Genomic DNA, 13,547 nt, shown 5'->3' on the forward strand with positions numbered 1-13,547 from the left:
CTCTTGGATCACAAACTCTGAGTGAAACAAGTCCCCATGTGGCTTGCAGAAGGCTCTGTAGGGAAGAATTGAGTATCCCCAAACACCCAGCACCAGCTTGCCAGCCAGGTAAGAGAGCCACCTTGCAAGTGGACACTCCAGCCCCAGTCAAGCCTGCTGATGACAACTACCCCAGCATACATCTGACATCAGGAGAAACCCTGAACCACAACCACACAGTTAAGCTCCTGAAATCCTGATCCTCTGAGGCTTTGAGAGATAATAAATGTTTCTTGTTATTTGAAGCCACTATGCTTTGGAGTACTTCATTACATGGCAATAGGTAACTACTATAAATTATGATTCCATTAACAAACTGTAGCCACGAACAAATTTGATTGTGGTTGTAGGCATGGGGGGGTTCAGCGTGTCCTCCTAGAATTAAGACAATAACAACAGCTCACACATACAGGGCACATACTAACAGCTCCATTCGAAGTTCTTTGATTCTGCCTACAAGGTAGGCACCATTATTTTCATCCACCATCTCACAGATAAGGACACAAAGGCTCAGCATGGTCACAGCACTGGCTAGTGCTCCTAAAACAATGACTGGTGTCTTTATAAGAGAAAAGAGAGGAGCTTTGGATACAGAGACACACAGGGAGGAAGGCTGTAGGAAGACAGAGGCAGCGATTGGAGTGACGTAGCCACAAGCCAAGGAACACTGGAGCCCCCAGAAGCTAGAAGAGGAATGAAGAAGCCTCCCCTAGACCCTTGGAGGGAGTGTGGCCATGCAGACACCTGGACTCAGACTTCTGACCTCTGAAATCATGACAACATACATTTCTGCTGTTTAAGCCATCCAGGTTGTGGTCATTTGTTATGGCAGCCTCAGAACATTCATACTGTGGGGCTCAAGAAAGACCTGAGACAGGGAACAAATGTAGACAGAAGAAGGTGGCACGCAGCTTTATGGGGGGCTACGATCCTAGAACCAGCTCTGGTTTGGACACAACCAGCTGTGCGACTTGAGCTTCTGTATTGCCATCCATGAGACAGAGATGCGACACGCAGCAAGGGGGACGAGCCTGTAGGGCATTATGTGAAGTGACATAAGCCAGACATAAAAGGAGAAATGCTGTGTAATTCCACTTCCATGAGGCCCCTGGAGTTGTCAAACCCAGCCAGACTGAAAGTAGAATGGAGGTGCTGGGGCTGGGGGAGAGGACAGGGGAGCTGTTGTCTAATGGGGACAAAGTTTCAGTTTGGAAAGGTGGAAAATCTGGAGGTGGGTGGCGGCAATGGTTTGCACAACATGTCATTGTGTGTTAAGCTGCACAACTTAAAAAGGTTGACAGTAAATTGAATGCTGCTATTGTGTTTATTTTACCACAATTGAAAAAATAAAATAAAATAAGAATTTTTAAAATTGGGGATCCTAATGCCTACATTGCAGAATTATTCAAAATACCAGGAAATGGCACCTGCAGGGTACCTGGAACCCAGGAGGTGCCCAGAGAGGGGAGGGATCACTGTGCCCTGTGGCTGGTGGGGCCTCGCTCTTGCAGTCCTCTCTGAGCTGAACAAGGAACACCCATGTGAGTTGTCTGCCCAGTGGGGGCTCAGCCTCAGTCTGCCCAATGGCCCAGCGGTCACCCTGTCTTCAGCCCCCTCCCAGCTCAGTCCTCATCCTTAGCTTGACCCCGTGGGCCCCCCGCCCGCCACACCCCCTCCTGTGGACTTCGTGGGAGGCACCTGAGGTGGCTCTTCTTCCAGGAGACAGTGTGGAACACGGTGGACACCACGAAGAGGCTGCAGAGACCGAGGCCGTAGATCCAGGCAGAAATGGTCTCCCAGTCATCGTCTGACAGGAAGTAGAGGTTGGAGCTGCCAAGGATGCTGGGAATGATCCAGAACTGCAGAAGGGAGCAGGGCACATGTTGCAGTGCCTGGGGCTCAGATTCCTGACCACCCCCACCACATCCCCTCCCCGCCCTCCAGCCTGAGCTACTTACCGTGGTAGCCAATGAGGCAGCCACTAGGCCCTTGAAATGTAGCCAGTCCACTGAAGATGGAATTATATTATTTTATTTCATTTTTATGGGTTCAAGTGTAAATTCCAATAGCTACAAGGGGCCAGTGGTTACTGACATGGACAATACAAGCTGAGATCTTTGACCATATACTGAAAGGGGCCCCCACACCAAGCAGTTAAGGACCACGTCCCAGGGAGTAGCCAGTTCCCCAGACCCATTCTGAGCCACCACACAGAGGAGTCTGACGTGCCACAAGTCACACTGTCCTTACTGATGTCCCTAAGCTCTCCTACACAGGAGTGCACCGAAGGCACAGTCCGACCCAGAACAGCACAAGGTTCACCTTACAAATGGGCTTGAGTAACAGACAATCTGTCATGGTCGGCTGTAGGGAATGGAATCACCAAATCCTCTGCCTTAAGAGATGCACGATCTGGCCACACTCACCCCTCCAACTTTGCCTGTCCCCAGTCTCCTCCTGCTCTGTGCCTCAGTCACCATGCTCTGACCTTCCTGGCCTTCATCCAGTTGTTCCCACATCCAGTTGTCCTCTTTCCTGTCTAAGGGCCTGCGCACAAGCTGTTCCCTCTTGTTGGACATGCTGTTCCCCCCAGTAGTCAGGAGGCTATTTCCTGGTCATCATCCTTCAGGAGTCAGTTAAAATATCACTCAGAGCCAGGCATGGTGGCTCACACCTCTAATCCTAACACTCTCAGAGGCCGAGGTAGGAAGATTGCTTAAGGCCAGGAGTTCAAGACCAGCCTGAGTGAGACCCCATCTCTACAAAAAAACGGAGAAAATTAGCTGGGCATGGTGGCTCACACCCGGAATCCTAGCACTCTGGGAGGCCAAGGCAGGTGGATTGCTTGAAATCGGGAGTTTGAGACCAGCCTAACCAAAAGCAAGACCCCATCTCTACTAAAAATAGAAAAAAAAAAAAAACTAGCAGAGTGTCATGGTGCATGCTTATAGTCTCAGATACTCAGGAGGCTGAGGCAAGAGGATCGCTTGAGCCCAGGAGTTTGAGGTTGCTGTGAGCTATGATGACACCATGGCACTCTAGCCTAGGGCAAGAAAGTGAGACTCTGTCTCAAAAAAATAAAAATAGAAATAGAAAAATTAGCCAGGCATGGTGACATGCACTTGTAGTTCCAGCTACTCAAGAGGCTAAGACAGAAGGATCAGAATCACTTGAGTCAAGAAGTTTGAAGCTGCAGTGACCTGTGATATCATTGCACTCTACCAGGGTGACAGAGAGAGATACTGACTCAAAAAAATTTTTTATAAACTCCTGGTAGGAGCATCTTCTCTGTCCTCCCTGTCTGGCTAGGTCCCTCCTGTTATCTGCTCTCATGACACCTGTGCCTTCTCTCCATGGTAGTCCCCACAACCTATATCTCACTCAGCCTCATTCACTCCTTGTCTGCCGCACATGACATGAGCCACACAGGTTATCAGTCCGGGTAGGCACTTACCGAATATGTATGGAAGGAAAAAAGGGAGGGAAGAAAGGGAGGGAAAGAAAGCTTATGGAAGCTTACAGAGAAGAGAAATGGGCACACAGGGAGTCCAGCCCTAACCATGTACATCTTCCAGGATTCCCTGCGAAGAAATTTATCTATAAAACCAGCCCAAGTACATTCCAGAAGGAGGGAGGTGCCCTGCCAGCCTCGCTACCTTGTTGCATGGACCAGGACTGGGATGGATAGGGAACGGTCCACAGCAGTGCACACACAGAAGGGACCGGTTCCTTAACAAAAGGCCATCAGCCACCCACACATAAACCTGTGCATGGGAGGCTGAACAGCAACAGCAAGACAGGATCCCTGATGAAGGGGGTAGAATTACAAACTTAAAAAAATTACTTTCATTAATCTTACATTACCTTAAAAAATAAACAGCAGCAATTTCATGCTACTTCATAACTTAAGGACATAGTTCTCATTACGCTGTAGATCCTGATTATTTTGTCCTGATTTTTAATAATTTCTCTTTTTTTCCTTCTTCTTCTTCTTCTTCTTTTTTTTTTTTTTTTTTTTTTTTTGTTGTTGTTTGTTTTGTTCGTTTGAAACAGGGTTTCACTCTTCTCCCAGGCTAGAGTATAGCGGTATGATCACTGTGGCCTCGAATTCTTGGACTCAAGCATTATTCCCACCTTAGCCTCCCAAGTAGCTAGGACACAGACACACTCCTCTACACCCAGATAATTTTTAAATTTTTTTGTAGGGACAGGGTCTCACTATGCTCTTAAGCTGGTCTTGAACTCCTGGCCTCAAGTGATCCTCCCACCTCAGCCTCCCAACACGTTGGGATTATAGGTGTGAGCCACCACACCCAGCACCAGAGATTCAGTTTAAACTCACATCTGCATCACCAAGGTCTGGAGCCGTGTCTGGAGACTTGAGGGTATCCAGGAGCTGTTTGCTGAATGAACGAGCAATAGACTGGTACTCTCTAGCTCAGCATGACACAGAACAGTGGGGGCTGCTATGGCTGGGGGTTAGCGAGGGCACACTCAGAGCTTCCTAGTGTCTGGGAAGATGTAGGTTTGGGGGGTACATTTCAGGAAGACCATGAATGAGGAAAAGGCTTCCACAGGTGAGGTTGGAGTGGAGACAGTGAGTATTCCAGGCAGAGGGAACAGCATGTGAGAAGGCGTGGAGTTGTCCCTTCTAGTTAGGAAACAGTGGTTCAAGTGCAAGAGCATGGATACAAGAGGTGGGCGGACAGATGGGCTCAGACATGGGGGGAGCTTACTAGAGTGACCAGATGCTGCACTAGGTACCAGGGAACCGTGGAAGGTTCTTGAGGCATGCTCAGCACCACAGTCCAGTTTACCCAATGGCCTTCCCTCAAGATCCTACTCACTCTTCTGAGGGCCACAGAAGACCTGAGGAACAAGCCACTGGGACAGGCTGAATTTCTCCACAGGTGAAGAAGCTGCCTTCCCTTCTCCCAACTGGAAGTGTCCCCATCTCAGCCCTGAGCCCCCCACGAGCAGACTCACAGCGTGGGTGGCACAGTTGGCCGCATGTTCGTACTCCGTTGGCTGGTACCTCTTGTGGGGAGGAACTCGGTGGTTCATGAACCTGGAACGAGAGGAAGAATTCCAGGAAGCTCAGCTGGGAAGCAGCTCCAGCTAGAATTCCCAGGAGGCCTGAACACCTTTCCCACTCCTACTAGGAAAAGAATAGCTCCCCCTTCCTCTGCCCTCTCTCTCTTTCTGATTATTAAATGTTTCTGGACCATCCAATATTTTGTGCCTAATCCCAGTGTGGTGTTTGTTACAAAACTTCACTAAATATCAAGATGTGGCATTCTCTTCATTTTCTATTTTGTATTTTCTCAAAGTATAACTTACATCCAGTGTAGCTCTCCAAAGGGACAACTCGATGAATTTTTACATCCGAATACACATAACCACCACCCAGGAAGAGCAATAGCTCATTTCCCGGCCCCCAGAAAGTGCCCTATGCCCCTCCCCAGTGGGTACCTTTCCCTGGAGGAAACACCCTCTGGCATTGTCATCAGGCCTTAGTTTTGCCTGTCCTTGAACTTGCTCTCAACAAACTCACACAGCACACTGGCTTGTTTTGCTCACCGTGTTTTTTGTGAGAGTCGCCCATGTTGCTGAATACAGCAATTGCTGTCTTCATGGCTAAATAGTATTCCCCTGGGTGAACGTGCACATGGAGTTCCTCAACCTACTGCAATCGGACACTCCTGCATGGACTGTTACATTAACTCTGCCCATGAACATGTTTGCTTTGGCTCAGATCCATATGTGGAATTGCTGGGTGACTTTATCATAAAAATAAACATTCCTGATGTTTTTGGTGTCTTTGGAAAATCTTCAAAGTGTCATCGCCTGTTTGACACTCACTGGAGCACCATTTGGAGATGTTTCCCATGTTATGGATGGAAAAGCTACAGTGTCAGGAAGGTCAGAAAATGAGATCCCCAGGAGGGACGGGGTTCAACCCAGCCCTGGTTGACTCAAAAGCTGGCTCTGCCATGACGTGACTCTGGGTACAGGGACATGAGTCAGGCTGGGAAGGCAAGCAATGGTTGGCTGGGTGGGGAAGAGTCAGAGCTGGGAGTAGGAGCCACACACACTGGCTCTCAGGCCAGCAAGCAGGACCAGTTCCCAGGCTCAGAACTGGTTGAGTGGACAGCTCACCCTGGTCTTGCCAAGCACACGCCATCAGAAGAGATTGAACACAACTAACACACACTAAAGACTTTCCCCCCAAGATCCAAATTATTACTTTGGATAACACACACACAAAATAAGAAATGAGTGTATGGCTCAGAACAACGGACTTGATGCAATGTGGTTCACTGAGCACCTTCTGTATGCTGGCTCCATGCTGAGTACCGTTCGTGGACCATTTGTGGAACACCTTTTGTGTGCTGGAGCCATACTCAGACAGTCTCTGGAGCATTCCCTGAGCACCTTTTATGAGCTGACTCTGTGATAGGACAGCCCTGGAGCATTTATGGTGCACTTTGTATGTGCCAGTTTCATGTATACTGGTGTGAGCAGGGCAGGATATAGGACTGGGAGGAGGAGGGTTCTACCCACCACTGACACTGTGACTTGCCCTGGGACTGCTGGGGTCTGCTTTCCCTATGATGACCCCCTTGGCACCTAGGTGAGTCCAGGGGTCCAAGCCACATCCCCCTCCCCCACTGAACTGCTGTAATGACTGCTCTCTGCCTGTATCCAGCTGTTACTACACAGTCGTGTGATTCTGCGGTCAAGTGACTCCCAGCCAGGGTCATGTAAGCCCATTAGACAGATAAGAAAACTAAGACTTCCCAGGGCCAGGCTTCCAAGCCAAGCCAGTGCCCCACCTCCCATGGTCAGGCACCCAAGCAGGGGCTGATTAAAAACCAGGGTTATGGTCACAAAGAAAATAGAGGACCCATTCCTGTAGATGGAGACCTCAGCAAAGACCCCCCTGCTGGAGCCCAGAATGGCCCAGCAGCCTGCCTTTCCCATGGTAGCCCAGGGAATTATCAGTGGCAAGACTAGCTTATTCAATAATCAGTAATAACAACAAAATAATGTTACAGGTTGAGCTGTGTCCTCCCATAATCCACATATTGAAGTCCTGACTCCTGGTTCCTCACAGTGTAACCTTTACTGGCAACAGGACTGTTGCAGATGTAATTAATTCAGATGAGGCCACACCAGAGTAGGAAGGACCTCTCATCCAACGTGACTGGGTCCCCGATACAAAGACTGGAAAATGTCAGTGAGTACAGAGACACAGAGGAAGAGATGGCCATGTGATAATGGGGCAAAGATAGGAGTGAGGCACCTACAAGCCCCGGGCACCAGAATGGCTGACAGCCACTAGAGGGCAGGAGAGAGGCACAGAAGACATTCTCCCACTCTCAGAGCCCCGCTCACACCTTGATTTTAGCCTTCTGCCCTACAGAACTGTGACAGGATAAATGTTTATTGTTTTAAGCCACCATGTGCATGGTCACCTGTGACTGCAGCCTTAGGACACTGACACATGAGCACACAATGTCAATTTTGATGGACTCTTCTCAGAAGCCCCCAAGGGGGGCTATGAAAATTTACATTCCCACCACCCAGGCTCTGGGCCAGCGGCCACCTGCGAAGGGACCAAATAGCATCTTTCTCTGAGGTGGGAAACCAAGTTTCCACCTGAGGCTTTCTCCTCCTCCACCTGTCAGCAGGCATGGCCAGCTGGTCTCCCTTCCCCTGCTCCTATAATACACCCCACAAGCCACCAGAGTGCCAGCCACATGGGGTCCAAGGGTGATGTCACGGCTGCCATGACGACCTGGGACAGGCAATTATTTATTTATTTCTGGACTTCACAAGTCCTCCCTTGTCCCTCAGTCACATTGCCACCACTGAATGCTGGCAGGGAGACCAGGGAGGCCCGGAGACAGGGCCAGCGGGCACATGCCCAAGAATCAATGTTCCCACCACTCTGAAGACCCAAGAACTTCCCCTTTAACTCCTTGTGGCCTAATTTCTTTCTTCATAAACCTCTAGTAGAGCATTTTAAGATGATGAATTCAATTTTTTTAATTTATGTTTTAATTTACAGATAGTAAAATTTCCCTTTTCTGACTATAGTTTTATGAGTTTAGACAAATGGATAGAATTGTGTAACCACCACCACAGTCAAGACAAATAACAATCCATCATCCCCCAAATTCCCTCCTGCCCCTGTGTGCCCGATACCTCTGCCTGGTCCCAGCCAGGAACCATCGCTCTGCTCTCCACCCCTACAGCTTTGCCTTTTCCAGAACATCACATAAAGGGAGGCACACAGTGGCCATACAGCCTTTTTTATTCCAATGTTTAAAGAGAACTTTTTATTGTATAAAGTCCAAGTGCATTCTTAGGTGAATAAAAACCCTGTGCTTTGAAGGCCAAGCAGAGATTTACTTATTCTCTATTAAAATGTATCTAAGAAAAACTTATTTTATTTATTTATTTTAGAGGCAGAGTCTTACTTTGTTGCCTTCGGTAGAGTGCCGGGGTATCATAGCTCACAGCAACCTCCAGCTCTTGGGCTTAGGCAATTCTCTTGCCTCAGCCTCCTGAGTAGCTGGAACTACAGGTGCCCGCCACAATGCCTAGCTATTTTTTTGTTGCAGTTTGGCTGGGGCTGGGTTCGAACCCGCCACCCTTGGTATATGGGGTCAGCACCCTACTCACAGGCGCCGCACTTAATTTTATTTTTTAACTTTTTTTCCTTAGACAGAGGGCTCTTACTTAGTCACCTGAGCTAGAGTGCAGTGGCATCATCATAATTCATTGCAGCCTTGGACTCCTGGGCTCCAGCAATCCTCCTGCCTCAGCCTCCCAAGTAACTGGGACTATAAGTGGCAGCATCACACCCGGCAAGCTTTTTAATTTTTTGTAGAGATAAGGTCTTGCTATGTTGTCCAATTGAAACCAAGACTGTTTTTTTTGTTGTTGTTGTTGTTTTTTGTAGAGACAGAGTCTCACTGTACCGCCCTCGGGTAGAGTGCCGTGGCGTCACACAGCTCACAGCAACCTCTAACTCTTGGGCTTACGCGATTCTCTTGCCTCAGCCTCCCGAGCAGCTGGGACTACAGGCGCCCGCCACAACGCCTGGCTATTTTTTTGTTGTTGCAGTTTGGCCGGGGCTGGGTTTGAACCCGCCACCCTCGGCATATGGGGCCGGCACCCTACTCACTGAGCCACAGGCGCCGCCCACCAAGTCTGTTTTAAAACAGACCTGGCCATGAGAGAGGCAGGTCAAGTCTGTAGGAAATTTCTCTTGAAAGAGCCAATGTTTCTAGCAAGCGGTCACTGTTAGACTAAGGGGATGGAAATGGCTTTTCTTCCTCCACTCTGAAGAATAAAATCCCCATATTTTATTCAGCCCTTGATGCTCAGAGGTCCATGCAACTGTGGCCTCATGGAGGACTTCCAAACCCAACCAGAATATAGAGCCAGAGGCTGGCAGGAGACAAGGACAGAATGTGGAATTCCCATTCCAACTGGAGGTCACAGGCTTGGAAGCTAGGCACAGCCAGGTGGAAAATCCCCACATGGGCACTCAGCTGCTCTGCGATCTGGGGGAAATTATTTAACTTCTCTGGTCTGCAGCTTCCTGGTATATAAAAAAGGGATGATAGCACCCAGCCTGAGAAGTTAGGCCATTGTTTCTCGATCTTGTCCACACGCTGGGAGTCACCTGGAAAATGGATGAATGGACAAACAAAAAGTGGTACACAAAGAATATTATTCAGCCATAAAAAGGAAGAAAGTTCTGACACATGGTACAACTTGAACAAACCTTGAAAACACTATACTAAACCAGGCTCCGTGGTTCACATCTGAAAACACATTGAGGGACCATGGCAGGAGGTTCACTTGAGGACACGAGTTTGAGGTTGCAGTGAGCTCTAACTATGCCACTGCACTCACTCCAGCCTGGGTAACAACAAAGCAAGACCCTGTCTCTAAAAAACAAAGGAGAGCCCAAGATGCTAAACTAGCTTTGTGATCAGAAGTAACAAAGAGCTGAACAGAAAGTAGTAACAGAAATTAACCTAATGACTAATAATACACCAGTTGATAGGACTGAATTGTGTGCCCCCCAGAGTGTAAAATTCATATGTTAATGCCCTAACCTCCAATGGGACTGCATGTGGAAGAAGGAAGCCATTAAGGTCAAATGAAGTCCCTAGGGTGGGCCCAAACCTGACAGGACTAGTGTCCTGTATGAAGACATTAGAGCACGCACTCTCCACCTGCCACATGAAGACACAGAAGTCAGGTGGCCCATTGCCACCTCCCATCAAAGCCAACACCTTAATCTTCAGCTTCCCAAGTCCAGAAATGTGAGGAAATAAATTTCTGTTGTTACAGCCACCCAATCTTAGGTATTTTGTTACAGCAGCTGTAGCTAACATATCAGTTGAATAAATAATGTTATATACATAAATATTATGCAACCATTACAAGTATAACTACAACATAAAATGCATTCAACATCCTTAGCCATCCAGGAAATGCGAATTAAAACCACAACGAGGTCTCATTACACACTTCACAGAACAGCTAAAATAGAAAATCCAAAATGCTGGTGAGGATACAGTGAAAGTAGATCTCTCCTACGTTGTTGGAGAGAATGTTAAATGGCATAGTCACTCTGGAAGATGGTGTATCTGTTTCTTTAAAAACTCTTCATCCATTAAAAAAGAAATAAAGTAATGTCTTTTGCAGCAACTTGGCTGGACCACTATCCTAAGTGAAGTATTTCAGAAATAGAAAAACAAACAGCACATGTTCTCACTTCTAAGTGGGAGCTAAACAATGGGCATATATAGTCATAAAGTGGTGTGTTTTTTTATCTTATCCAATGGGCATACATTGGATAGGATATAAAATAACCTATTGGGTGGGCGGCGCCTGTGGCTCAAGGAGTAGGGCGCCGGTCCCATATGCCGGAGGTGGCGGGTTCAAACCTAGCCCCGGCCAAAAACAAAAAACAAACAAACAAAAAAAAATAAATAAATAAATAACCTATTGGGTACAATTTACCCTATTCTGGTGACAGGTACACCAAAAACCCTGACTTCAGCATTATACGTTTCTTCCATGTAACTAAAAACACCTGTGCTCAAAAAATCTATTGAAAATAAAATACATGCTTCAAAAAAAAAAACTAACTAAAACACATATTTATCACAGGACCCAGCAATTGCACTCCTAGGCATTAATTATAGAGAAATGAAAACTTACATTCACAGAAAAACTGACACAGGAATGTTCACAAGAGCTTTATTTGTAATAGCTAAAAACTGGAAAAACCCAAATGTCCTTCAATGTTTGGGCAAATGGTAGACTGTGGCATATCCACACCACGGAATACGGCTCAGCAGTGACAAGGAATAACCTCCAGCACACGAATAGTATCATACTGAATGAAAACATCAGTCTCAGAAGGTTATCTACTGCACGACCCCGTTTTTCTAACATTCTCAAAATGACAAAATTATAAAAACGGAAAAGAGATTTGTGGTTGCCAGGGGTTAGGAAAGGGGGTGGGAGGATGTGAGAGTTAGTACAAAGAATCTTTGTGGTGATGAAATAGTTCCGTATCTTGATTGTAGGGATAGTTTACAAATCTAAACGTTATAAAAATGCATTGACCCAAACACACATACACACACATATCAGTGCACACACAATTATAATCATAAAACCCAAATAAACTCTGCGGATGGTCCCAAAGTCAATTTCCTTAATTTAATTTTTTTTTTTTTTTTTGAGACAGAGCCTCAAGCTGTCGCCCTGGGTGGAGTGCTGTGGCATCACACCTCACAGCCACCTCCAACTCCTGGGCTCAAGCCATTCTCCTACCTCAGCCTCCCAAGTAGCTGGGACTACAGGCGCCCGTCACAATGCCTGGCTATTTTTTGGTTGCAGCCATCATTGTTGTTTGGCGGGACCAGGCTGGATTCGAACCCACGAGCTCAGGTGTATGTGGCTGGTGCCTTAGGCGCCGAGCCTAATTTAATTTTTTAATTGACAAATAACAACTATAATATCAATGGTGTACATCACGCTATGTATGCTGTGTATACTGCAGGTTGTGGAATGGCTCCAGTATAAATTTCTTGCTTCTGATACTGGACTCCAGTGGGGTAAAATGTTATCACTAGGGAAAAGTGGGGGAAAGGTACTTATGTTCTCTCTACTATTTTTGCAACTTCTTATATAATTATTGCAAAATAAAGATCTTTAAGCACAATTAAATACAATTAAAGGATTTTCATAAAAATCAAATAGAAAAATCAAGTGATAAGATTATATGTACAGTAAACATATGTATATGCATAGAAACAGACCTGAAAGAAAAAGGAGAGAGAGGCGAGTTTGAGGGTGCTGGTCTCCGAGGAGTTTGGTCTCCAACCTTACTTTTTAATTTTTAAGTTTGGCTGGAAGATAAGAAAGCCTGTCATTTGACCTATGTCTGAATTTTTATGAGATTATATTCAAGTTTTACTTGTGTAAGTTTTCAAACTGTGTAATTATATGGGAAACATTTGCCATATAATATTAAGTGAAAAAAGGAAGAATAGGCCAGGTGCCGTGGCTCACACCTGTAATCCTAGCACTCTGGGAGGCTGAGGCGGATGGATTGCTTGAGCTCAGGAGTTTGAGACCAGCCTGAGCAATAATGAGATTCCGTCTTTTCTAATAAATAGAAAAACTAGCTGGGCATTGTGGCAGCCACCTGTTGTCCCCAGCTACTGGGGAGGCTGAGGCAGGAAGATGGCTTGAGTTTGAGTTGCTATGAGCTATGGCACCCTACCCAAGAAGATAGTGAGACTCTGTCTCCAAAAACAAAGAAAGAAAGAAAACACTAGCCGGGCGTTGTGGCGGGCGCCTGTAGTCCCAGCTACTCGGGAGGCTGAGGCAAGAGAATCGCTTAAGCCCAGGAGTTGGAGGTTGCTGTGAGCCGTGTGACGCCACGGCACTCTACCCAAGGGCGGTACAGTGAGACTCTGTCTCTACAAAAAAAAAAAAAAAGAAAGAAAACACAATTCATTGCGATTCCAATTACAATAAGGTCAATATGCTCATGAGTGAAGGAAGACAACATAAATGCACAAGATAAGATACATGGGCACGAGCATTCAAGATGACATTTTCCTCTTAAGATTCTAAAGGTGCTGGGCGGCGCCTGTGGCTCAGTGGGCAGGGCGCTGGCCCCATATACCAAGGGTGGCGGGTTCAAACCCGGCCCCGGCCAAACTGCAACCAAAAAATAGCCGGGCATTGTGGCGGGCACCTGTAGTGCCAGCTACTCGGGAGGCTGAGGCAAGAGAATCTCCTACTAAGCCCAAGAGCTGGAGGTTGCTGTGAGCTGTGATGCTACGCTACTGAGAGTGACAAAGTGAGACTCTGTCTCTTAAAAAAAAAAAGATTCTAAGGGTGCTGTGGGAAGAGGAGGATCACAGTACTGCATCAAACACTGAAGTGTCTAGGTG

At 46.9% G+C, this 13,547-nt stretch overlaps 1 protein-coding gene across 1 annotated transcript in view; it reads right to left on the bottom strand.

Moving 5' to 3' along the window:
- Positions 1-13,547, bottom strand: part of MMD2 (monocyte to macrophage differentiation associated 2) — a 60,890-nt gene that overhangs the window by 18,552 nt on the left and 28,791 nt on the right. Inside the window, exons 2-3 of the mRNA XM_053556891.1 lie at positions 5,026-5,107; positions 1,738-1,898 (exon numbers count right to left, since the gene is read on the bottom strand). Coding sequence (XP_053412866.1) covers positions 1,738-1,898; positions 5,026-5,107 — 243 coding nt within the window. The remainder of the gene's footprint in view (positions 1-1,737; positions 1,899-5,025; positions 5,108-13,547) is intronic.

The sequence above is a fragment of the Nycticebus coucang genome, chromosome 12 (assembly GCF_027406575.1).
Source record: "Nycticebus coucang isolate mNycCou1 chromosome 12, mNycCou1.pri, whole genome shotgun sequence".
In the NCBI taxonomy this organism is placed as follows: Eukaryota; Metazoa; Chordata; class Mammalia; order Primates; family Lorisidae; genus Nycticebus; species Nycticebus coucang.